This window comes from Rattus rattus, chromosome 10 (assembly GCF_011064425.1).
Source record: "Rattus rattus isolate New Zealand chromosome 10, Rrattus_CSIRO_v1, whole genome shotgun sequence".
Lineage (NCBI taxonomy): Eukaryota > Metazoa > Chordata > Mammalia > Rodentia > Muridae > Rattus > Rattus rattus.
Genome location: NC_046163.1, coordinates 94,685,767 through 94,713,030, shown reverse-complemented (window position 1 = coordinate 94,713,030; position 27,264 = coordinate 94,685,767). Strand labels below are relative to the sequence as shown.

The 27,264-nt window shown below is 38.0% G+C and overlaps 1 protein-coding gene across 1 annotated transcript in view; it reads right to left on the bottom strand.

The window, feature by feature from the left end:
- The window catches only part of Pros1 (protein S), a 53,894-nt gene extending 30,044 nt beyond the window's left edge, over positions 1 to 23,850 (bottom strand). Inside the window, exons 1-7 of the mRNA XM_032915355.1 lie at positions 23,699 to 23,850; positions 20,532 to 20,556; positions 19,152 to 19,214; positions 13,871 to 13,957; positions 12,313 to 12,435; positions 12,078 to 12,209; positions 8,693 to 8,818 (exon numbers count right to left, since the gene is read on the bottom strand). Of these exons, the coding sequence (XP_032771246.1) occupies positions 8,693 to 8,818; positions 12,078 to 12,209; positions 12,313 to 12,435; positions 13,871 to 13,957; positions 19,152 to 19,170 (487 nt within the window). The 5' untranslated portion in view covers positions 19,171 to 19,214; positions 20,532 to 20,556; positions 23,699 to 23,850. The remainder of the gene's footprint in view (positions 1 to 8,692; positions 8,819 to 12,077; positions 12,210 to 12,312; positions 12,436 to 13,870; positions 13,958 to 19,151; positions 19,215 to 20,531; positions 20,557 to 23,698) is intronic.
- Between the last annotated feature and the right edge of the window lie 3,414 nt (positions 23,851 to 27,264).

The following is a 27,264-nucleotide window of genomic DNA, read 5'->3' as shown; positions in this document are numbered from 1 at the left end:
ACCTAGCAATAACATGTCTAAGCTAAAAACTATTCCCAGGCAATGGAAACTTCTTGAAATTACATTTGATATACCCTATTATAAATTTATGAAATTCTTATTAATGTTATCATATAATATATGCTCTTTAAATACTTTAAGATACATTTCCAGAGTTAATCATACTTCAAATGCATTAAAATTATGATATAATATTAAAATAAGATATATGTGTACTCATTTATCAAACATTTAAAAATCTGTCCTTTAGCAAATTTAACTACAATCTAGGCAATAAAACACCTGACAATAGTGATGACAGCAGATAATAGAAGCTGCTCAGGCACTTTAAGGACAAGAACTTTGATGCTTATCCTTGGCCAGAGGCTAGAAACGTTCATGATCTTGTCATTGTTGGAGGCTCCAGAAATGCCAGAGTTTGGGAGTTTTTGTTTCTGGTCTGATTTTTTTTTTATCTTGCCTCTCCTTTTACACAGCTGCCTAGAAGCTGTATCTGAGGCTGTGACCAAAACTGGACCTCTGAGACCTGAAGTAGATATTGAGGCAGGTGACTAGACTGACACACACTGCCCATTTTTCAACAGTTTCTGCCAGAAGTCCTCCAGTAAGCCCCTAATCAAGCAACTCAGTGGTACCCCAATTCTTTTTTTTTTCTTTTTTTTTTATTAACTTGAGTATTTCTTATATACATTTCGAGTGTTATTCCCTTGGCCGGTTTCCGGGCAAACATCCCCCTAATCCCTCCCCCTCCCCTTCCTTATGGGTGTTCCCCTCCCAACCCTCCCACCATTGGTGCCCTCCCCCCAACAGTATAGTTCACTGGGGGTTCAGTCTTAGCAGGACCAAGGGCTTACCCTTCCACTGGTGCTCTTACTAGGATATTCATTGCTACCTATTAGGTCAGAGTCCAGGGTCAGTCCATGTATAGTCTTTAGGTAGTGGCTTAGTCCCTGGAAGCTCTGGTTGCTTGGCATTGTTGTACATATGAGGTCTCGAGCCCCTTCAAGCTCTTCCAGTTCTTTCTCTGATTCCTTCAACGGGGGTCCTATTCTCAGTTCAGTGGTTTGCTGCTGGCATTCGCCTCTGTATTTGCTGTATTCTGGCTGTGTCTCTCAGGAGCTATCTACATCCGGCTCTGTCGGTCTGCACTTCTTTTGCTTCATCCATCTTGTCTAATTGGGTGGCTTGTATGTATGGGCCACATGTTTTATTAGGCTCTGAATGGGTGTTCCTTCAGTCTCTGTTTTAATCTTTGCCTCTCTCTTCCTGCCAAGGGTATTCTTGTTCCCCTTTTAAAGAAGGAGTGAAGCATTCACATTTTGATCATCCGCCTTGAGTTTCATTTGTTCTAGGCATCTAGGGTAATTCAAGCATTTGGGCTAATAGCCACTTATCAATGAGTGCATACCATGTGTGTTTTTCTGTGATTGGGTTACCTCACGAGGATGATATTTTCAGTTCCTATCATTTGCCCTACAATTTCATAAAGCCATTGTTTTTGATAGCTGAGTAATATTCCATTGTGTAGATGTACCACATTTTCTGTATCCATTCCTCTGTTGAAGGGCATCTAGGTTCTTTCCAGCTTCTGGCTATTATAAATAAGGCTGCGATGAACATAGTGGAGCACCTGTCTTTTTTATATGTTGGGGCATCTTTTGGGTATATGCCCAAGAGAGGTATAGCTGGATCCTCAGGCAGTTCAATGTCCAATTTTCTGAGGAACCTCCAGACTGATTTCCAGAACGGTTGTACCAGTCTGCAATCCCACCAACAATGGAGGAGTGTTCCTCTTTCTCTGCATCCTTGCCAGCATCTGCTGTCACCTGAGTTTTTGATCTTAGCCATTCTCACTGGTGTGAGGTGGAATCTCAGGGTTGTTTTGATTTGCATTTCCCTTATGACTAAAGATGTTGAACATTTCTTTAGGTGTTTCTCAGCCATTCGGCATTCCTCAGCTGTGAATTCTTTGTTTAACTCTGAACCCCATTTTTTAATAGGGTTATTTGTCTCCCTGCAGTCTAACTTCTTGAGTCCTTTGTATATTTTGGATATAGCCCTCTATCTGTTGTAGGATTGGTAAAGATCTTTTCCCAATCTGTTGGTTGCTGTTTTGTCCTGACCACAGTGTCCTTTGCCTTACAGAAGCTTGGCAGTTTTATGAGATCCCATTTGTCAATTCTTGATCTTAGAGCATAAGCCATTGGTGTTTTGTTCAGGAAATTTTTTCCAGTGCCCATGTGTTCCAGATGCTTCCCTAGTTTTTCTTCTATTAGTTTGAGTGTATCTGGTTTGATGTGGAGGTCTGTGAGGAGCTGTCCGAGGAGCTGTCCTCACAGATGTGAGGAGCTGTCCGAGGAGCTGTCCTCACATATGTGAGGAGCTGTCCTCACATACTCCATTACAAGATGGCACCTGCATCCGCAGAACGCACCTAGTAAAAAGGGGTTGAGGCGCCTGGTAACTTCCCTACTCAAAGGGACACGTACGTTTGGTACATCATCTGGCATAATTGGCAGCGACCAGTCAGAGAGTGACACGTCCTAGGCGAGGATAGTTTCCTATATAGGGGACGGTTATTCCTCACTCGGCGTCTCCGCATTGTAAGCTTATGCTCTCCCTCTCAAGACGCATTAAAGCTTTTCTGCAGAAGGATCCTGTGTGTGCCGCGTCGTTCCTGTTGGCGAGACGTAGCACGGGACTGAGGTCCTTGATCCACTTGGACTTAAGCTTTGTACAGGGTGATAAGCATGGATCGATCTGCATTCTTCTACATGTTGACCTCCAGTTGAACCAGCACCATTTGCTGAAAATGCTATCTTTTTCCCATTGGGTGGTTTTGGCTCCTTTGTCAAAAATCAAGTGCCCATAGGTGTGTTGATTCATTTCTGGGTCTTCAATTCTGTTCCAATGTTCTATCTGTCTGACTCTGTACCAATACCATGCAGTTTTTATCACTATTGCTCTGTAATACTGCTTGAGTTCAGGGATAGTGATTCCCCCTGAAGTCCTTTTATTGTTGAGGATAGTTTTAGCTATCCTGGGTTTTTTATTATTCCAGATGAATTTGCAAATTGTTCTGTCTAACTCTTTGAAGAATTGGATTGGTATTTTGATGGGGATTGCATTGAATCTGTAGATCACTTTTGGTAAAATGTCCATTTTTACTATATTAATCCTGCCAATCCATGAGCATGGGAGATCTTTCCATCTTTTGAGGTCTTCTTCAATTTCTTTCTTCAGAGTCTTGAAGTTCTTATTGTACAAATCTTTTACTTGCTTGGTTAAAGTCACACTGAGGTACTTTATATTATTTGGGTCTATTATGAAGGGTGTCGTTTCCCTAATTTCTTTCTCAGCTTGTTTCTCTTTTGTGTAGAGGAAGGCTTCTGATTTATTTGAGTTAATTTTATACCCAGCCACTTTGCTGAAGTTGTTTATCAGCTTTAGTAGTTCTCTGTGGAACTTTTGGGATCACTTAAATATACTATCATATCATCTGCAAATAGTGATATTTTTGACTTCTTCTTTTCGATCTGTATCCCCTTGACCTCCTTTTGTTGTCTGATTGCTCTGGCTAGAACTTCAAGAACTATATTGAATAAGTAGGGAGAGAGTGGGCAGCCTTGTCTAGTCCCTGATTTTAGTGGGATTGCTTCAAGTTTCTCTCCATTTAGTTTAATGTTAGCAACTGGTTTGCTGTATATGGCTTTTACTATGTTTAGGTATGGGCCTTGAATTCCTATTCTTTCCAGGACTTTTATCATAAAGGGTGTTGAATTTTGTCAAATGCTTTCTCAGCATCTAATGAAATGATCATGTGGTTTTGTTCTTTCAGTTTGTTTATATAATGGATCACGTTGATGGTTTTAGGTATATTAAACCATCCCTGCATGCCTGGGATGAAGCCTACTTGATCATGGTGGATGATTGTTTTGATGTGCTCTTGGATTCGGTTTGCCAGAATTTTATTGAGTATTTTTGCGTCGATATTCATAAGGAAAATTGGTCTGAAGTTCTCTTTCTTTGTTGGGTCTTTGTGTGGTTTAGGTATAAGAGTAATTGTGGCTTCATAGAAGGAATTCGGTAGTGCTCCATCTGTTTCAATTTTGTGGAATAGTTTGGATAATATTGGTATGAGGTCTTCTCTGAAGGTTTGATAGAATTCTGCACTAAACCCGTCTGGACCTCGGCTCTTTTTGGTTGGGGGACCTTTAATGACTGCTTCTATTTCCTTAGGAGTTATGGGGTTGTTTAACTGGTTTATCTGTTCCTGATTGAACTTCGGTACCTGGTATCTGTCTAGGAAATTGTCCATTTCCTGCAGATTTTCAAGTTTTGTTGAATATAGGCTTTTATAGTAAGATCTGATGATTTTTTGAATTTCCACTGAATCTATAGTTATGTCTCACTTTTCATTTCTGATTTTGTTAATTTGGACACACTCTCTGTGTCCTCTCGTTAATCTGGCTAAGGGTTTATCTATCTTGTTGATTTTCTCAAGGAACCAGCTCTTGCTTCTCTTGATTCTTTGTATAGTCCTTTTTGTTTCTACGTGGTTGATTTCAGCTCCGTGTTTAAATATTTCCTGCCTTCTACTCCTCCTGGGTATATTTGCTTCTTTTTGTTCTAGAGCTTTTAGGTGTGCTGTCAAGCTGCTGACATATGCTCTTTCCTGTTTCTTTCTGCAGGCACTCAGCACTATGAGATTTCCTCTTAGCACAGCTTTCATTGTGTCCCATAAGTTTGGGTATGTTGTACCTTCATTTTCATTAAATTCTAAAAAGTCTTTAATTTCTTTCTTTATTTCTTCCCTGAACAGGTTATCATTGAGTAGAGCATTGTTCAATTTCCACGTATATGTGGGCATTCTTCCCTTATTGTTATTGAAGACCAGCTTTAGGCCGTGGTGGTCTGATAGCACACATAGGATTATTTCTATCTTTCTGTACCTGTTGAGGCTCGTTTTTTTTGACCAATTATATGGTCAATTTTGGAGAAAGTACCATGAGGAGCTGAGAAGAAGGTATATCCTTTTGCTTTTAGGATAGAATGTTCTATAAATATCTGTTAAGTCCATTTGGCTCATGACTTCTCTTAGTCTGTCTACGTCTCTGTTTAATTTCTGTTTCCATGATCTGTCCATTGATGAGAGTAGGGTGTTGAAATCTACTATTATTGTGTGAGATGCAATGTGTGTTTTGAGCTTTAATAAGGTTTCTTTTACATATGTAGGTGCCCTTGTATTTGGGGCATAGATATTTAGGATTGAGAGTTCATATTGGTGGATTTTTCCTTTCATGAATATGAAGTGTCCTTCCATATCTTTTTTGATGACTTTTAGTTGAAAATTGATTTTATTTGATATTAGAATGGCTAGTCCAGCTTGCTTCTTCCGACCATTTGCTTGGAATGTTGTTTTCCAGCCTTTCACTCTGAGGTAGTGTCTGTCTTTGTCTCTGAGGTGTGTTTCCTGTAGGCAGCAGAATGCAGGGTCTTTGTTGCGTATCCAGTTTGTTAATCTATGTCTTTTTATTGGGGAGTTGAGGCCATTGATGTTGAGAGATATTAAGGAATAATGATTATTGCTTCCTTTTATATTCATATTTGGATACGAGGTTATGTTTGTGTGCTTTTCTTCTCTTTGTTTTGTTGCCACGACGATTAGTTTCTTGCTTCTTCTAGGGTATAGCTTGCCTCCTTATGTTGGGCTTTACCATTTATTATCCTTTGTAGTGCTGGATTTGTAGAAAGATATTGTGTAAATTTGGTTTTGTCATGGAACATCTTTGTTTCTCCATCTATGTTAATTGAGAGTTTTGCAGGATACAGTAACCTGGGCTGGCATTTTTGTTCTCTTAGGGTCTGTATGACATCTGTCCAGGATCTTCTGGCTTTCATAGTTTCTGCCAAAAAGTCTGGTGTGATTCTGATAGGTCTGCCTTTATATGTTACTTGACCTTTTTCCCTTACTGCTTTTAATTTTCTTTCTTTATTTTGTGCGTTTGGTGTTTTGACTATTATGTGATGGGAGGTGTTTCTTTTCTGGTCCAATCTATTTGGAGTTCTGTAGGCTTCTTGTATGCCTATGTGTATCTCTTTTTTTAGGTTAGGGAAGTTTTCTTCTATGATTTTGTTGAAGATATTTACTGGTCCTTTGAGCTGGGAGTCTTCACTCTCTTCTATACCTATCATCCTTAGGTTTGATCTTCTCATTGAGTCCTGGATTTCCCGTATGTTTTGGACCAGTAGCTTTTTCCGCTTTACATTATCTTTGACAGTTGAGTCAATGATTTCTATGGAATCTTCTGCTCCTGAGATTCTCTATTCCATCTCTTGTATTCTGTTGGTGAAGCTCGTATCTACAGCTCCTTGTCTCTTCTTTTGGTTTTCTATATCCAGGGTTGTTTCCGTGTGTTCTTTCTTGATTGCTTCTATTTCCATTTTTAATTCCTTCAACTGTTTGATTGTGTTTTCCTGGAATTCTTTCAGGGATTTTTGTGTCTCCTCTCTATGGGCTTCTACTTGTTTATTTATGTTTTCCTGGAATTCTTTCAGGCATTTTTTTGATTCCTCTCTGTAGGCTTCTACTTGTTTATTAATGTTTTCCTGTGTTTCTCTAAGGGAGTTCTTCACGTCTTTCTTGAATTCCTCCAGCATCATGATCAAATATGATTTTGAAACTAGATCTTGCTTTTCTGGTGTGTTTGGATATTCCGTGTTTGCTTTGGTGGGAGAATTGGGCTCCGATGATGCCATGTAGTCTTGGTTTCTGTTGCTTGGGTTCCTGTGCTTGTCTCTCGCCATCAGATTATCTCTAGTGTTACTTTGTTCTGCTATTTCTGACAGTGGCTAGACTGTCCTATAAGCCTGTGTGTCAGGAGTGCTGTAGACCAGTTTTCCTGTTTTCTTTCAGCCAGTTATGGGGACAGAGTGTTCAGCTTTCAGGCATGTAGATAGGAATATCTACAGGTCTTCAGCTGTTCCTGTGGGCCTGTGTCTTGAGTTCACCAGGCAGGTCACTTGCAGCAGAAAAGTTGGTCTTACCTGTGGTACCCCAATTCTGGAGTGGCTGCTAGCCCACAGAAGCTCTGCTCATTTGCATCCTCTTAAACACTACCTATGAGCTCATCATAAATTCCTTTCTAACACTTAACTTCCCTGTGGTCTATGAGATTTGCCTTTGTTAGAGTTAGGGCTAGGGCTAAGGTTAGTGTTTGGGTTAGGGTTAGGGTTAATTAACAAGACAAGGACCCGACTTGTGGAGGTTCTATGAATATAAACTAGCACCTAACTCCTTCATTACACCCATCTGAATTTAGGAAGTCTCTGTTATAATCCGGACCCTGCTTATCTCTGTTTCAGAGAATCAGAACTCCTAAGTTTCCTACAGAAATTGCCATGAGAAACAGTGAAAAGCAGACGTATGAGTGTGGATGAAGTGTGAAGTAATGCTTCCACATTTCAACAGCACTATAAACAATTAGAAAAAAAGTCCATATATTATAAAACCACTTTCATTTATATAAACTCCAGGACAGAAAGGTTCATTAGAGTACCAGATTGTAATAAGAAAACCATTAAGAGAGAGCTCATATCTGCTTCATGGTTTGTATTTGGAGTTTTGAAAACAGTGTCATGTGGAGGCTGCAGAGGTACAGTGATTGATTAGTGTCACTGAGCTCTCTGCTTTAAAATCATTACAATCATACAGTGTGTTCTATTATCATTGACATGATTAGTTTTAGATATGCTGTTAATTTGGTTTGAATTTTTAATAAAATATTTAAAGGAATATGTGAGATAATTCATAAACAATCTAAAGCAAAAGCAGACATAATGAATTTAAGCTACCCAAGGCATCCACACTGACACTGTGGTAACCTTACAAAGAGACTGTAGCATCCAAAAGGGCTGGTCTTCACCATAGGTCTTGGCATCACAGATCTGTAATATTCAGCTTTCTAGAGCTCCCTTATAATATCAATCCAGGTAATAAATGTCTCACTTCAACTTTCTCATTATTATTTACCTTATTTTATTTTGTATGCATATGTGTGCATCTGAGTACATATATATGTGCGCCGTGTATGCACAGGCATGGGAAGAGGCCAGAAGAGGGAGTCAGACCAACTGGAACTGAAGTGACCAGTGGTTGGGAGCCTAGGTCATGGGCTTTGGGAAGTCAATCCAGATCCTCTGCAAGAGCCTCTGCAATGATCTTAACTGTTGAGCCATCTCACCAGCTCCAATTTTCTATTCTAAACCTATACATGCACAGAAAAAAAGACTAAAAATATGTGGAATGAAATCTAAGGTGCTAAGAGGGCTCATGGTTTCAGTCCCGCAACTAAAGCTTGTGCCATTTATCCTTGTCTATATGAATTTTTCCTTTCCTATTCAAGTTTTCTTTTAAGGTTATCTTTAGGCTATAAAAATGTGTTCGTTTTGCTTTCACAACAAGGGAGTCTAATTGCTGTATTAAATAAGTTGCTGTATTAAATGGGATGAGTAATATTAAACCCCAAAAGACCATGAGTCTTACTTGGTATTTCTATTCTGTAAGAAAGCCTGTAATCACAAATCAACCAAGCCACATCAGGGGTTAGCAAAAGCACTGCTTTGTCTGGTATTAACACAGGGTTCAAACCCACCATCTCTACCATGAGCAGTGACAGCGTCCTTAGTCTACCTTTACAAGATTTTGATGAGGGATCATATCTGTAGCCATTGGGACATTCACATTCGAAGTCTCCTGGAATGTTCTTGCACACAGCTGTGCCACAGACACTTGGCTTTAGAGAGCACTCATCCACATCTACAAATAAAATCAATATGTTAAAATTTTCCAATATCAAATAAATGCTTATTTAATTTCTGAATCATATTTGATATTTATATCAACAGCTTTAGACCAGCAAAATAATAAATTTATCATCATATTTGAGTTCCCTAAATATGACTTTTGCATGAATCATGGGAATTTGCCTGATATTCCTTTATAGAAATGAAACAAATCATTTTTTAATGATTTTCTCATCTTCCAGGGAGAAGTATAAAAACATGAAAGAAGAGGCTTAATTATATTCTTTAAATATACATCTAAATCTATATTTCTGAAATTTGTTGTAAATGTAGATTCATTTAATGCCTCATTACAAATATTTAACAAATGTGAACTCATCTGTTTTATCTTTTATCTATCTTGTCTACTTGGAAGTAGACAAATACCTAATTTTTTACCTGTCTTTCCTACAGTAATCAATAATTAACATTTAAGGTGGAACTGAATAAAGTCTTAAAGCATTTCTAAAACTTCACTTATTCTAGTATCCTTTAGTACCTTTTAATATTCTAGAAATTTCAGATGCATTTGTTGTCTTATACAGTATAGTGGGAAGCAAAAGACAGGTTGTTGGGGCCAGAAGGTAACAGTTCCAAGCCAACAAAAACAGTTCTGCATAGATGGAACTATTGCTCATCTTTGGTCATGTAGGTTAAGGAGGAACAAAGTCAATCAGGAAATGCATTTCCAACTTTGAATACTGGCATGTTTATCTGGGCATATGAACAGATGAAAATGTGCTCTGTTTCAAACAACTCACTCCCAAATAATAAAATTAATCCCTGTAGTAAGGAAATGTTTCTATATCCCAAGTATGTCTATGCCTGTGTTCTAAATGTGGATAGAGTGATACAAGGATTATGTAAAGATTGCTAGTTAGGGAAACCACCTCATACTTATATAATCTCTAATATTCTGCAAAATTTAATATGAATCCTCAGTTAAAGAAAAGTTAGGTATCATAAAGTCCATATGTTTAGAAGAAAATAAAAACACATTACTTAAATTACTTGGCTTTTGGCAGATGTGTAGGGAAATACATAGCTCATAAGAATTAGGTGCAGCACATAGATATGGTGACACTGTATCCACATCTAATGTCTACTGAAGTTTTAGACATTCATATTTAGTCATTAACTGCCAACCAATTCCATGTCTTTCCACACCACAGCCAAGGTCCTACTGTTATAGTTTTCTACATATTTTTCTGTAAATTCTGTGTTCTGCTGCATAGGTCACATAAATCATGTAAAGAAAGAGCTAATCACATATGTTCTGATCTGCAGAAACAGTCTGTTGGGAGTTTGGTAGCTCTGAGAAATGCACCCAGGGCTTCCACATGCCAAGTGTGCACTCCACCAATGAACTGTATTCCCAGCAAACAAACAAGCAAGCAAACAAACACCTTTTTAAATAATTGTACATGCATGTATTAACTCAACATAAAAATATCCACAAAATTTGAATAAGGATATTATTAAAGTAGGAACATTAAAAAATATTAAAGTAGGAATGGTTACTATCTATATAATGCATGTGATATCCTGAATTATAATGGCTTTTGGTAACTGCTTATTCTAACGATGCCTATACTCTAACAGCCAAATTAAAACCTTTAAGTGAGTTGTACAGTCACAAAGTGGATAATGGCTTGGAAGAGACTGTTAGTAAATGCATTTCATTTCAGCTTCATCCACAGCACTTTAAATTACACTGCCATGTACTATACAATACTGACTACTACCAAGCCATTGGAAAGTACCTTAAATATGAGTTCAGATGGGAGATTGTCTAAGACAAAAATAAAGGCTTACACAATGAAATTTCACACATAATCTACTGAATTTTTAACCTCCTAACTAAACAAAAGAGAAAGAAAGAAATCTTTTTTTAAAGGTTTATGCATTGTAGAAAGATTTCACAGCAGGACCAGAATACTGGCTTCAACGGTATATTCTCACCTAGCATAAATATTTGTAGGTTTCTAACAGTAATTCAAGCACTCCAATGGTGCAGGATGTGAAAGGAGAAAAGAGGAAAACTTTGAGAGACAAAGATTTATAAAGAAAACCAAAAGCTACATACAAAAAGCTAACCCGACAGATTATTTAAATCCAAAGGGGGGAAAAACACTTAAGAGCAATGGTGGAATAGTTGTAAAGGAATAGATGTAAAGAAATGAAAAATAGATTCTCCATCTTTCTCATAACCATGACTGGAAATGGGGTACAAAATAATGCATTTATTTTGGAAATCAGAAAGATATTTCTGAAAAGCAAAGGGAAGATATAATAGTGAGGTTATTAAGAACTGTAGGTTTCTTTGTGTAGCCGCTGTTCTTTTTTTTTTTTTTTTCTTTATTAACTTGAGTATTTCTTTTTTACATTTCGATTATTATTCCCTTTCCCAGTTTCTGGGCCAACCCCTCCCCCTTCCCTTCTCTATGGGTGTTCCCCTTCCCATCCTCCCCCCATTACCACCCCTCCCCCAACAATCACGTTCACTGGGGTTCAGTCTTGGCAGAACAAAGGCTTCCCTTCCACTGGTGCTCATTGCTACCTATGAGGTTGAGCCCAGGGTCAGTCCATGTATAGTCTCTGGGTAGTGGCTTAGTCCCTGGAAGCTCTGGTTGCTTGGCATTGTTGTTCATATGGGGTCTCAAGCCCCTGCAAGCTCTTCCAGTCCTTTCTCTGATTCCTTCAAAGGGGGTCCTGTTCTCGGTTCAGTGGTTTGCTGCTGGCATTTGCCTCTGTATTTGCTGTATTCTGGCTCTATCTCTCAGGAGAGATCTACATCCAGCTCCTGTCGGCCTGCACTTCTTTGCTTCATCCATCTTGTCTAATTGAGTGGCTGTATATGCATGGGCCACATGTGAGGCAGTAGCCGCTGTTCTTAAGGAACAACAGAAGGATAGTAGCTGATTCTGAATATGGAACAATGTCTTTGCAAAGTCAGTAGCACCAAAGACTCTCCTTTTATTTATGCTTAAACTACCTTTATTTATAACTAAATGAATCCTTGAAATATGCACTTGGGTATATGCACACACAAGAAGAATATGAAATACTCTTGTCATTGGTATCATAAACTAAGAATTACACAGCATCTGAACATAGAGGCACATGTACTGTCAGTACTTTCTGACCAGAGTGCTTCGCAGAACTTGCCCAGGGAAATTCCCCTACTGGCCTCACACAGTGAATGCATTTGTATTCAGTTTCTGGGCTCTTACCTTTGCAGTCTTTCTTATTTGTGAGCATAGCAAAGCCAATTTTACAGGAGCAGTGGTAACTTCCAGGAGTATTGTCACAAGTCTGGCTACAGCCCCCATTGATATTTGAGGGATCTTTGCATTCATTTATATCTACAATAGAAAACTATGTTATTTTTAAAGAAATACGACCTTCGGATAATTTGTCATGCAGCCATTCTAGAAAAGCCAGTGGGTGTGGATTTTGTATACATACCAAACTGACACTTGTCTCCTTGCCAGCCTGGTTTACAGATGCAAGTAAAAGCACCTTGGCCGTCTTTGCAGCTCAGATACCCATCTTCATTGCATGGCATAGGGTCACATTGGTCTGGGATGGCTGAAGGAAACAGACCTGTACTTAATTTTCACCTCAGCAAAGGAAAGTCAATAGCAGACCTGGAAATGTACAATTGCATACCTACAACCAATAGGGGTATGATGCATTCCTTCGCCTTCTTTCAAACAGTGCTTGCTCATTAAAAACGGAGTGTAGCCTGGATTGTGTGGCTCAGTTGGTAGAGTTACTGTCTAGCATGTGCAAATTACTCGGTTTGATATCAACCACTGCATATACTTGATGGGGTGGGCTCATGCCTGTAATCCCAGTACTCAGGAGATGGAGAGGGAGATCATGAGTTGAAGGTCATCTTTGGCTGTACAGCCAGTTCAAGGCCAGACTGGGCAAGAAAGAGAGAAAGGAAGGAAGGAAGGAAGGAAGGAAGGGAGGAAGGAAGGAAGGAAGGAAGGGGAAGGAAGGAAGGAAGGAAGGGAAGGAAGGAGAAAGAAGAGAGAGAGAGAAGGGATGGAAAGAAGGAAAAAAAAGAAAAGAAAAGAAAAGGAAGGAAAGGAGAGAGAGAGAGAGAGAGAGAGAGAGAGAGAGAGAGAGAGAGAGAGAGGCAGAAGAAATGAAATAGTGATATAAGGCTCTGACTGTCCTCAAACTTACTATGTAGACCAGGCTGGCCTTAAACTCACAGAGATCTGCCTGCCTCTGCCTCCCAAGTTAAATACCACGGAGCCAGGAAAACATTTCACTTGATTTAAGCCTTAAAACACTTTCATGTGGAAGACAGGCCAAGCAAATTATTCTCTGCAAGACAATAGAATTTGACAGTATTTGACTTGAAGTAAGGTGGAATAAAAGGGACCTTCTTGCCTTAAACAAGTAGAATTCTTATTAAAATACATGAGATAACGGTTTTCCAACACTGGAAAATGACTTGCAGAAAAACGAAAGAAAATGAGCACAACTGTCAAATGGTGGTCACCGTAGGCCCTGTAGAAACTTCAGAGAATAACGTGGGCTGTTATCATGCACATGTTTCATATTTATATCATCAGTGTCCGAAAGTTAAAAGAATGCACGTGGCTTTCCTCTGACCTACCAGTTAACTATAATGTTTAGTCATACTATGTGATTATATAATTCTAGCCAAAATAAAGATGCTAGAAATAAAATTTCTGATAGCCAGTAATTAGAAGCCTAATCTCACTGACAACCACTCAGTTGAAATGTTCAGGGAATTTTTCATTCTAAGTATAACAGATGCATTTACAATGGAAAATTAATTATGCTTCTATATGCAGTTCAAAAATGCATTTCTGCTTGGCGCAGCGCCCCCTCCAGGAGTTCACTTATTGGTTATCAAACATCGTTTTTTATCAGCACAGTGTATTTTACTTACAAGGCTTCTATGTACTTTTGTTTGTTTTTGTTTTTTGTTCGTTTGTTTGTTGCTTTTTTTCTGTGTTGTTTTTAAACAGTGGCTTACCATTGACACAGCTCCTGAGGTCAGGGTAAGCATTAGCTGACTGTCTCCCAGCACTGAATGCGCCAACTCGGAATGCGCCCAGACAACCTGAGAAAAAGAAAAGATATAATTGTATCACAGCATCCTTGATCAGAACTCACCATAGAAATTAACCTAAAGCCAGGATATTTCCATTCCTGTTGCTTCACAAAAGTTAGTACTAATGGATCTCCCTAAAAGTTTCCACCTGTGCTTTTGTTCTGTCAAAGTTCAAGAGAATTTCTCAGTTAAACTGAAAGATGCTATGTGTACCAGCTTGGCAGCATAGCAGAAGAAAGTCTTTTTATGGTTCAAGTGCTTGCTTTCCTCTTCCCTTGAGTAACAGTATTTTATCTAAAACATGCTTTGTTGAGTATTGAGTTTTAAATGTTATGTATAAACGGATTGACAGATATGAATAAAATACAACATTGATAGTATGCGGGATAAGATTTTAAAGCTATTTATTTAAAGCACACACACACACACACACGCACAAGTTCATGCATGCTTCTGTACTAGGACATAAGGAAAGCATAGCACAACTTTTTGAGAGTCAGTTCTTTCCTCCTTGGTTTGAGGTAAAAGATCTTGTTATTTCTCCTGCTGTGCTATCTCCGGAGCTTCTGCCAGTTCTCCTATCTCTGCCATCCATCTCCCTCTAGGGGTGCTGGGATTGCAAACATGACCCAGCATGTATCCCTGGTTTCTGGGCACCACACTCAGGTCATCAGGGTAGCATACAAGTTTTTTGATCTGCACAGCTTTTCAACTGTTTCATGGATGCACTGAAAGAAAAAACAAGTTCTGGTTGGTCTCCATTGAGGAGCCACACCGTGTAAACGGTGACCAGGTAGCCAAACAGGTAGAAATGGTGCCCGGGGGGGGGGGGGCACAAAGACCATGCACATGGCATGATATCCATTTATCCTCTCCTCTTGGGAGAATGGATTATTGCTGTTGAGACCAAATCAAAAGAAAGAGACCTTAGATAAGCTTTCTTTCTTTCTTTTTATTTTTAAGACTTATTTTTACTTTTTAAATGATATGTGTACAACTTTGGGTTATAATGTATAGGTGTCTGTGGAGGGTTTATAGGTATTAGATTCCCTCAATTCTGAACTGAACTTAGGTCTTTTGCAAGATCAATTAATGCTCTTAACTTCTAAGCCATCTCTCCAACCCTCATGATCCTCCTGCCTCATCTTCTTATACACTGAGGGATTTCAGGCATGCAATCACCACACCTGTCTTACACCTAAGCTTTCCATTTCCATAAGATACCAAGAGAATACATCCATTTGCTGTACTGGTTGTGGATCAAAACCCTTTGTACACTATCAATCTTAAAAGAGATGAACTGACTGGGTTATGTTCCCATTCTCTGTCAAGTCTTTGTTTGCCGGGAACTTTTTCTGTCTTATTATCATTAGCATCTCTCACAATTAGCCTTTCATTATAGTACATTTATCTCCCTGAAAAGTAAAACATCTACAAGCCAGCTTGCAATAAATAAGAGTCATGAAACATAAGTTTATAAATGTATGAAAGTAATGGCTTAAATGGCTAGCACTCTAAGAAATAACACACGCCATAGAAAAGATAAAATACTTAGAGATTTTAATGCTATTAACAGTTCTCTAAACATATGTCCTAACTGACATAAATGACATTTATTACTTCTTTGCTTACTCAATAATTAGTTATCTTTTGCAGAATAGCAAGCCATCCCCAAAATTACTAGTTTATAGACAGGGCTACAGTCACTAAGGGTAGAGGGAGCAGGGAGAAGACAATTGGCAAGGCTTGTAAAAGGCCCAAGTATTCAAACAAAAAAATAAATAAATAAATAAAAAAGCACAATATAGTAAACTCCAAAAAGCTACTTGGATTTGATTTTGGGATCAAATATCTAAGAAGAAATTAATTCACCAAGCTAAAGATGTCTGTGGCATGTGCAGTCGGCCAGAGCATTGGATTCCAAGGTAAGTCATTCCAAGGTGAACTATGACAGCTCATGGTGTCTGACACCCCACTTCTACTGGTATATAAAATGTTGTATGTCAGAGTCTATTCATGTGACTGAGTATTCTTCACCATACTGGTCTTAAAGTGGCCCTTATTCCATAGCACCTAGCACCCAAGGAGAAAGCAGAGACTGCAGGACCTTGTATGAGATACTGTACTGCTGCTACCATGTATTATGATGTAAGCCATTTCAGGACCACCCAAGGATGTGTGGGCAGGGAAGACAGCATCTACCTCTTGATAGGGGAGTGGGGGAAATGACACATCAGAGAGTATGAGGAGCAGTAGACAGTTCCGTGCCATCTTTGGAAAATGCAGTCCATCACTGAGAGACGGAGAGGCCCACTGGAAGTCACTCTAGGCTTCCAATCCTACGACAGTGAGCCACAAACCTTTCCAGAGTACAAATTTTGGTTTTATCAATTCTCTTTGCTGTTTTTCATTTCACCTACTTCTATTCGTACTTTATGTCTTGCTAGTTGGAGTTTACTCTATTGTGTGTACGTTTTTATTTTTGTTTGAATGCTTGGGCCTTTTACAAGCCTTGCCGATTGTCTCCTCCCTGCTCCCTCTGCACTTAGTGACTACAGCGCTGTCTTTTACTGGTCAGGCTACTTCTTGTTTTAGGTTTTTCTTAACATTAGTGCCAAGATTCTTAATGTTTCTCTAAAGATGATTTTAAAGATGAAGTAAGAAGTTTGGAATAATTCACTAGCTTGGCAGGACCTGCAAGCTAGTGTGTGTGTGTGTGTGTGTGTTTAGGAATTAAACCTAAGGTCTTAGGCATGTTAGGAAACCACTCTACCCATGAGCTACATCTCCAGCCCTAAAGAAAGATTTCTAATATTTACATTTAGGCTCACAGTTTACCATTCTCCAGAAAATTTATTCTCTATGAACAAAGTCATTTAATTTTCCAGGTGATATTTTCCAATGCCTATTTAGATGTTAAGCTTATTTTTCCTACTTCCTCTGGAAAAAAGGAATGCTAAAAAAAAAAAAAATAAGTTATAATGATATCCTGGGGTTATAACTCAGTGACAAGATACAACCTAGAACATACAAGGACTGAGTTCAATCTCTAGTTCATAAAAAGTTTGTAAACTTGATTTTATAAGTTTATATATAAACACATGTTTGTATCATAAAACTTCATTTTAAAAGTTCTTTGCACCCATTATCTGTTTTCATTTCTTGAAACAAACTAATGCCATCAATTATTTCCATCTATGTAAGCCCCGGGTATTTCTGAGTTGCGTGTTCTAAGGGCAGCAGATGGCAAGGGTAACTACATGAAGTGCTTTATACGGCCCTGAAATTTTAAGTCTAGACACTGTCCAAAAAGTACTGACATCAGTGGTCTAATCTGCTGAATAACCTTCTTTCCTTATAAGGAAGAATACATTGCATTTTTTTGACCCAATTGATAAAATACAATTGCCCACTTAAACATACAAAGCCCGGTACCATCCATCCCTTGAGAACATTAATAACAACCTGTAAATACACAGAGCAGAATCTTAACATCACCCTCCATTGTCCTGCTACCACTTCTCCCCCTCTCTTCTCTTCTTCCCTTTCCAGTCTCCTCCTCCTCCTTCAAACTTCTCTCCCACCCATCCTTCCTTCTCCTCCAATGACAGGCCTCCTTCTATCCTGTACCTGCCCTCACCTGTATTTTACATATTCAATGGGGGGGGGGGAGAAGTTTCTGGTGAAGTCACCAGATTCCTGAGACTACGCAGCTGTCCTTGGGGCCGTGGAATTAGCATCAAAATAGATAACTCCAGGGCAAACCACAACATTTCCCCCTTCTCGTCCAGTTAAAAAGCATTTTCACTTATATATAAATTGAGACAATTATCACCATTCTACAATTTATAAAACATATGATATACTCAACAACCAGTCCATCAATTTTGTCCATTACCTAAAGCACCTTGTCACCTACCCTAAAAGACTCTAATTCTACACCTGACTTATATCTTGGTTAGAGATCTTATGCCATCTGAAAAACCACCCTCAGGGGACTGTACTTGTTGAGATTTGTCTCTACAGCCTCTCAGTTCTGGAAGCCGTGTTAGGCTTGCTATGTATATAGTTATTTGGTCATTCAAAGATTTCTGGCATGGTTGAAGACTAGTAGTCTCATAGACAACCCAAGCTGTTTAACGAGCACCATGGCCCCTCTGCATATCGAGTAACAGAACATCTAACTTAGATAAGGGATTTTCTTTTTCTCTTTCAACAGTAAAACTTACTACTTACACATACAAAACAAAATATAAGGTTTCAATCAAAAGCATTTTTGTTCCATCTAAAGGATTAAAATAATAACACCTTCCATTAGAAGAAAGATTGACAATAAATCTATTACCTATCTCCTTAACAATCCAAGAAATGTAAAGTTAGAAATCAATTTATTGATATTCTACATATAATAAATATAAACCTTTTTAAATAGTTAAAAACAACAACAAAAGCAAAAGTGAAAACATGTCACCAGCTAAGGGCTATTCTGAAACTGGAATGCACATCTCAGATTCCAGGTTTTGTTTGTATTTTAATATTCTACCATGCTGCAAAGGCAGTCATGGAAAGAGAAGAGAAAGTTGGATGGATCCAGAAAAAAAATTAGAACAGATAAAAGGAGAAAAGTCTTATTTAAGGAACCTCTCCCAAATACATAGTTCTATATTAGAACATTATTCATATTTTTTCAAATGTACTGTAACCAAAGAATGTTTATTTTAGATGATTGCTCCTGCACATATACCACCTCATTACATGGCCTCAAGAAACAAAGTTAATATAACCTTATAATTTTAGTAGCTTAATAGTATCGCCTTTTATTATTAAACATTTAAATTGCCTTCTAAATATGAAAGGCTTGAATAGTCTTGATAACTTTTCTTTTCTCAATTTTTTCCGCATTGTAAATCCTTGGCTTCTGTTTTGTAAAGTGGTGACTCATAATGTATACAAAAATAGATTCTTTTCCTGGATGAATGCTTTTATCCATTCTCTATCCTTTAAAATGGGCAAAGGGTTTTGTTGTTGTAAAAATATAACTTCAGGGCAAACCACAACAGGGTTTTACAAAACCTTGTTGCACTTCATACTTGTAGACACAAATAACAACAACTCCCAATTACTGTTCATGGTGTGCTATTGAAAGAAACCATTCAGCACTGACATTAGTAGGTAGAGAAGGAATGAAAGGATGTGGCCTTACCACCCTGAATGTATCCCATCTCATCTGATCATGGAAGTTAAGAAGGATCCAGCCTGGGTAAAACTTGGAAGGAAGAAAGGAAGAAAAAGAAGCAAACAGAAATTGCACATCAGGGGAGAAAAGTGGAGAGGAGAAAAGAAATACATTTTAATAAGTGCTTTGGAATCTTGTTGAAAACCTACCTAGAGAGGTGACAAATGGTCCCATAGACATTGGGAAGCTAAGATCATTGCTGTGCTCTATAGAGAATTGATACCATAGAATAGATCAATGTCTTTAATTGGTGAAAGGATGAGCTACAAGGATCCTAACCATCATGTACATTAAAAATGCTGAAGAACAGTCATGGACCTGTTTCAAAAAGATCTTGTACCCAGTTGTCCTGGACTTTTAATCTACTAATTATCCTATAAGACAAATACAAATCCATACCAATTTTTTGTATTTTTCCCTTAAAGTCCAAAGTGTAAAAATTCTTCTCAAAATGCCTCTGGAATTGCTACAGACATACACAGGGTAATATATGAAAATAAATAAAACATATAAAGTACCTATGCTCAAATTCTAAGATGAATAAGTTAATGGCTTAATCATCTATGAGACTATATTAATAATAATATCAGAGTACATTTCTATATTTTCCCAAAGATTTTCCTTCTCTTTTAGTTGGCTAGAGGTAACATGATGAAACCAAGCATAGATAAGCGGTATTCTGAAAGAAAAAGGTGGGAAAAAAGCATAACATTGTTGTAAACATGGAGAATCCCATGAGAATTAGATGCAGAAATTAGAAACCCTAATATTTGGAAGCAGAAACAATATTCCCAAATAATATTAACAAGAAACATTTCTACATTTGCGTTAAGAAAGCAAGCTCTGTTACTTTGAAGTAGTATTTAATTGAAGTCATTTAACATATAGGAGTGTTCAAATATTACTACATCAAGAGCACAGAATCCAAAACAGCATGAATGGGAGAGTGCAGGAAGTGATGAGATGACCTGTGAATGACTTTTACAAATGGATCTGGGATAACTGTATACCACCTTATTTGATGAGCTTATATATCTTTCATTTTTGTGAAAGACAGCCCATGAAAACATGTTTGTACATAATGTCAGGGTGTCTGAAGATAATTGACATCAGACTAAAGATATTTTAGCAGAAAGACTGAGAAAACTAACATTGACAGTTCAGCATATTAAAGAGACATTCCAAGTCAGTGGGCGTGACGTTAAACACAAGAGCGTTATAGCTCTTGCATCTTCTCAAGAGCGATGAGTTAGAATTGGATGGGTACATGGGCAGAAAGGGAGGTCTGAACATATCTAAGTTCCCGTCAATTTCCAAGATTTTATGCTTCAGATACTTAAAACTTACCTAAATACTTTGGATAAAAATAATCCTAGAAAAAAAATAAAAGAATAGATATATTAGCAAACCTAAATCTCACCACAGAGTTAAATATTAATGTTTTAGGGTTTTCATACTAACATGGGAATAAATTATATGTTGTGTGTTTTCACATTCTAATTTTTCTATAGGAAAATATTCCAAGAAAAAATAACTTGACAAGTATACTTGACAAGTATATATACCTAGGCTTAAAACACCACTGAATGATTAAATAACACTTTAAAGCATCTGATTGGAAAGGTTGTACTTAAGGTGATAAATATATGCCCTCTTTTATAAGTAATTTTTTGATGGTGATTAAATATCCATGGATGCACTTTTTTTGTACTGAAAGGGTCTCTCTACATAATCCTGGCTATCCTGGAACTTACTATGTAGCGTAGGTCCACCTCAGACTCACAGAGATCCATACGCCCCTTCCTCCTGAGGGTTGAGATTAAAGGTGTGTGTCACCACATCTGGCCTTCATCTGATACACTTTTACATCCTTACAATTGTCTACACTAAGGCCACAATGAAACAATCTGAAGGGAACTATATTAAACACTTACCTTATTTGAATCTAATGCACATGGAACACCTTCCTTATAAACTGGTGGTTACCAAAAGTAGTTAACAAAAGGTGGAGAAAGGAATGTATTTTATGAAGGAAGAGCATGCTATAAATTTCTGACAGTAAACTCAGAATATATTTCATTTGTATCATAAATAACACAAGAATATTTCATTCAGAACCAAAATTCTGTAGACAAAAATATTCAAAGTTCTGGCTCAGACAATGTAGAACATGTTTTTTTCCAACTCAAAGTCCTCACTTTTTCCTATTACATATAAACCTGTACTACAGGTTTCTCCTAGCTTATGAGAAGGGTCTGACATTAAATCATTCAGACAACATTGTTGTTTATGGCAGAAGCAAAGCCAAACAATAAGGAGCAATAAATGGGGTTCAAGAATTTATGATATGTTAATGACAGGAATACATTAGAGACAGTGAAGAGGTGAGCAAGAGGGTAAACACTGGGAGTATGGACTAAGGGTATGAGGCATATGGACAGGGAGTGTGTGAAATCTATCGACAAAATCAATGTTGGTGAAGGTGAAGAAACATGAGTGAGTCTTCCTTCTCCATCTCTTTCCCTCCTCCCTCCTTTGTTCTGTCTCCCTTTCAAATTACTCTTTGAAGTCTGACCTCAGAACATATGTACAATGCAGAACTATACAGTCAAGTATTTATGGATGACATAATCATGTGACATGAATGCCCAAAGCATTATACCAAAGCCATTGAGTAGATGTGGTGGACAGGCAAAATAAAATGGAGGACTTGATCATTATTGGAAAGAGGTGGTGTATTGGAGTTTATTGTATTGTTCCCCCTACTTTTTAAAATGTTTTCATAGTGGAAAGAAATATATGTATATATCTAATAAATACCATAATCTCTGTAAAAGTACATACACATTCCTTTTTAGTATAAATATGTAAAACATGATATGTACATATGTATATATATATGTGTGTGTGTGTGTATATATATATATATATATAATATTTATATATATAAATGCTACAGTAAGCAAGTTTACTACATTGTGTAGGAGAGAAAATTTTTTATGACTACTGTTTATGCTGGCTAGTTTTATGTCAACTTGACACAAGCTAGAATCATCTGAGAGGGAAGCACAATTGAGAAAATGCCTCTACAAGATAGAGTTGTAAGCAGACCTGTAGGGCATTTTCTTAATTAGTGACTGATGGAGGAGGTCCCACCCATTGCAGGTGATGGTATCGTTAGGATGGTGGTCCTGAATTCTATAACAAAGCTGACTAGCTAAGCAAGTCACGAGGAGCAGGGCAATAAGCAGCAGTCCTCCATGCCTCTGCGTCAGCTCGTTCCTGTTTCTGGGTTCCCATCTGGTTTGGATTCCTGCTTCAGCTTCCCTCAGTGAACCATAATTCAGGATATGTGAGCCAAACAAACCCTTTCATCTCCATGTTTCTTTTGCTCTTGGTGTTTTTTTCACATCCTGGTCCCTATTGTAAGTACATTTAAAACTAATTGTTGGGTATTTGCAGAAAATTCCTTCTTCAAACCTTTCAGAACATGTAGAGATAAAAAAGGGCTACAAGAACAGCTACAGAGAACAGGAGTGGCTACAGTTTGGGACAGATTTTCTAACTATGAACAAAGTGTTCTTGTTCATTATCACTCAGCTATTGTCGTGATGCTGGGAGCTGTAGGAGAGGCACAGGAGAACCCTTATATGTTATTTCCTTTTCTCCAGATTGTGTAATTAGTCTCAGGAAAAATATCTGAGGAAACCCTTAAGGGTATGAGCTTTAGACGCTAAAGGTGATGCTTATACCACTTTTTAGACGTATTAATGCTATTCCTGCTAGCTACAAGCATGCTACAGAGCACCCTCTCCTAAAACACGTAATGGGTAATAATTCCTATGTTGCTGTGTGATATTTAAGTCTTTATGGTTAAATTTGGGAAGTGGATAACTTGTAAAATTTCATACCCTGAAGATATATGAGCTATTATCAGTAGCCTAGGGGAACTTTCCAAAGGTTATAAAGTATACTCAACGTACAAGACACTGTAATAAGTAGTCTCAGATGGCCACATTTCTAGAAACTTCTAAAGATAAATGGTGAGGTTGTGTATGGTAGTATACACCTACATATAACCCCAGTATTTGGGAGGCTGAAGCAGACGCAGCAAGGGAGTGAGTTTCAGGGTAGTTGGGACTACAAGTAAGAGACTACCTCAAATGCAAGCAATCAACCAAAACAAGATAAAGGAGAAGCACAGTGGTGATAGAAATACCCACAGTTGCTTACATTTCAAACACATCTTCTCTTGAAACCTCAATGCTATCAAATTTGGGTCAGGATAAAATCACAAAGTCAACACTAGTTGTTGACAATGAGACTTAAGGGAAATCTAGTTAAACCAGATAACCTGTCTTTGGCAGTCCTCCTGCAATGGCAGGGCAACACATAGAAGGTGGTCTACAGAACCATTAGCTTTCAAATGGTGCCAAGGAAACATGAGCTGACAATGTTCAGTCTGTAACTCTATATCTAGGTGTGTGGACTCAACAGTTTCCATGAATTCTTACCGTTTCAGGATTATTTTCAAAGACCTCCCTGGCTTCCTCCTTATTGCACAGTTCTTCAATGCACTCTCTTTCAAGGTTGCCCTTTTTAGTTTCTTCGAGCAAGGTATTTGCACGGCGCTTCCTCACCAGGACTTGTGAAGCTCGTTCTTTTGACAAGACTGTAGAAACACAAGCTTATATAAATAAAAATTTTCATTTTCCCCTAAGATACATCATGTTACTAAACAATACATGTTGAAATATTATGTGGACAAATATCTAGAAAAAAATGAAGATATTCTTAAACTGTGAGTACCAATTATATTTGAAGAAAATAATAAAAATGTGAACTTTTTTATAATATTAATACGTAGACTGGACAATAGTTTTTAGTAAAAACAATTAAAGTATAAATGAAATCTACAATATTTTAGATTTTATGCATTACTAATTCTGTTTACTATGAAGTCTATAAACATGGATTTATTTCATGTCTGTGTGTCATAATTATAATAAACAATATATACTCAAAAGCTTAACAAAAGAAGGGGGTAAAAGGAAAAGGGTCGATTGATAAAGAGTCTACCTGAACCACTGAAACTCTTTTAAAAGTGAAATAAGTCAGAGGAAAAAGCAGGGAATACACAATCTGATTGGGGGAAGGTAAAAAGAGGGGGAACCTCTGACTAGGGATAGGGAAGTGAGACAAATACAGGAGAGATAAACAGTGAGGATATCTAAAAAAGTCGTAAGTAATCATATTATTAACCTAATCATATTATCTGCCTAAAAATAGTATAGTATATGAAACCATATAACAAATAAAAAAATATATGTTACCAGGTATGAGAAGCCCTCCTTTGTACATGAAACTTGAATAACATTAGATGGTATTGGTATGGCCTTTGGTTGGTTGGTTCCCAGAGGTGGAAGTCCCTACTGCTGAAGACACTGTGATTGACACATGGGCCCCAGAGACTCCTGAACTGGAACTGACATGAATTCTTCTTCTATGACAACTAGCTTTTATGATACCGGAAGGTGCCATGCAATCTTCCAAAGGAGAGAAGCAATCAACAGTCCTACCCAACTATGATACCTATAAACCACAACAGCAACCACCATGGCAGGATAACCCTAAGAGTGAACTAGTGACAAACAACATACCTATGCACTAACCAACATCTCTCATACTAGACTTCTTCAGCAAGACAGAAACAAAACCTGGTTCTGGGAACCTAGCCAATTACCCAGGGCTAGCAAAGTCATGGATCTTGGAAGAGATCCTACAACCACGACTTTACTAAACCAACATAGTCCATAACTACATCCTAAATATTTGTCCTTATGCATATAAGATAGTCTTCTATCAAAGAAACTCCTCGTTGCAACACATAGAGACTATTTCTGAAAACAACAACTAATCAAAATGTAGACATGGGGAACCTGATCCCAATGGATACACCAAACAACTTCAGCACCCAAGACTCAGAGAACATTGTGGAAGATGGCGTTTCCAAAAGCCAAAGAGGATCAGAGAGTGTGCTATGAGATTGTATCTCCTAGCACTGTCAGAAGATACATTGATAAAGGCTCATCAACATGGCTGCCTAAACATGAACCTAACAAGGACAATAATAGCCATGCCAGAGTAGACAGGGGAAAAGCCCAAGAGACCTCAACCCTCCATAACTACAGTCAACTAAGGAGTGCTGAGACTGATAAAAATACTCTGCCTCAAGGATGGGCCTTGTCAGGCATCAATGGGAGGAGAGGACCTTGGTCCTGTGAAGGTTCTATGCCCCAGTGTAGGAAAAAGCCAGGGTGGGGAGGCGGGAGGGAGTTGGTGGGTGAGTGGGGTAGCATCCTCATGGAGGCAGAGGGTGGGGAGATGGGATGGAAAGTTTCCACAGGGAAAACCGAAAAAGTGGCTAACATTGAAAATATAAATGAATAAAATATCTAATAAAGAAAAAAATAAAATACTCTGCCTCTTCAAAGGGCACACTAATTGGTTATCCAGTATGGTCAGTACTGAAAACATACATACAAGTAACAATATACAGACCAAACTAGTTATACTTAGGTATATATATATATATATATATATATATATATATATATATATATATCAAAAAGGGGTCATGAATTTTAAAAGGAAGGGTATATGGGAGAGGTTGGAGGGAGGAAACAAGTGGAAATTGTTTTATTATATTATAATCTCACAAGAAAAGATATTAAGAGCAAGTGAGATAGTAATGCTGCTTTAGATCTCTTACTTTCTGAAACAGAAATGTAAATGAGATGGCTAAATAAATAGTTGGGGTTGTATTTATAATTCTTATCTCTGGTCATTTCATCACTGCTCATTAAAAGATAAAGACTCAAACAAGGCTCTGTGTGCATAAAGGGTAACGCTGAACTTGCTACCTGCCAAGTGGATTACTGACTGAGAAATGGCAGCACTGTCAATAATGCCTGTCCCACATGAGCAGCCCTTTCATTACTTGGAAATTATTTAACAATGCTATTTTGTAATACACATAGCAAAAACATCAAATGTCTGAACTTCAAAGCAAATACGTAATTCTGAGGAAAATGGTAACATAATTGGCTCAATAACAACAACAATAAAATCAAGGTCTAAATACATTTTTTAAATAACACAATCACTTTCCAGCAATTCTTCCATTAAAAATACTAAACTTATGCTTGCACACAGGAGTCTTGTATGGCTGTGTTCTGAGAGGCTCCACTCAGCAGCTGATTCAGACAGATGCAGACACCCACAGCAAAACAGTGGATGGAACTTGGGGACTCTTATGGAAGAATAGGAGGAAGGATTGCGGCCCCTAAGGGGATAGGAACTCCACAGGAAGATCAACAGAGTCAACTAATCTGGACCTTTAGGACTCTGAGAGACTGAATCACCAACCAAAGAGCATACATGAACTAGAACTAGGCCTCCCCTCACAAATGTAGCAGATGTGCAGTTTGGTCTTCATGTGGGCCCCAAACAACTGGAGCAGGGGTTATCCCAAAAGCTGTTGCCTTTATGTGGAATATATTCTTCTAGCTAGGCTGCCTTGTCTGGCCTCAGTGGAGAAGGAGCACCTAGCCTCACAGAAACTTGAAGTGCCAGGATGGAGGTATACCCAAGGGGAGGTCCCTACTTACTCCCAGGAGAAGGGGAGGGGGGTGGGGAGATGAATTGTGGGACGGTGACTCAAAGGGGGCAGTGAGTTGGATGTAAAGTGACTGAATATAATAAATAATAATAATAATAATAATAATAATAATAATAATAATAATAATAATAGAATACTAAACTTGTGGGTCATGCAATAAGATGGCTCAGAGGGTAAAAGCACTTTATATGGAACTCTGATTATGCGATTACACCCTCCAGAATCTAGATGAAGGTAGTAGGAGACAAAAACCTCCAAAAAGCTATAATTCAGCCTCCACATGTATGCAGTAGCATGCTCACATGTACATGTCATAAACGGTCACAGGTACACACAATTATAATATTTTTTCTTCGTCTTTATTAACTTAGGTATCTCTTATTTACATTTCAACTGTTA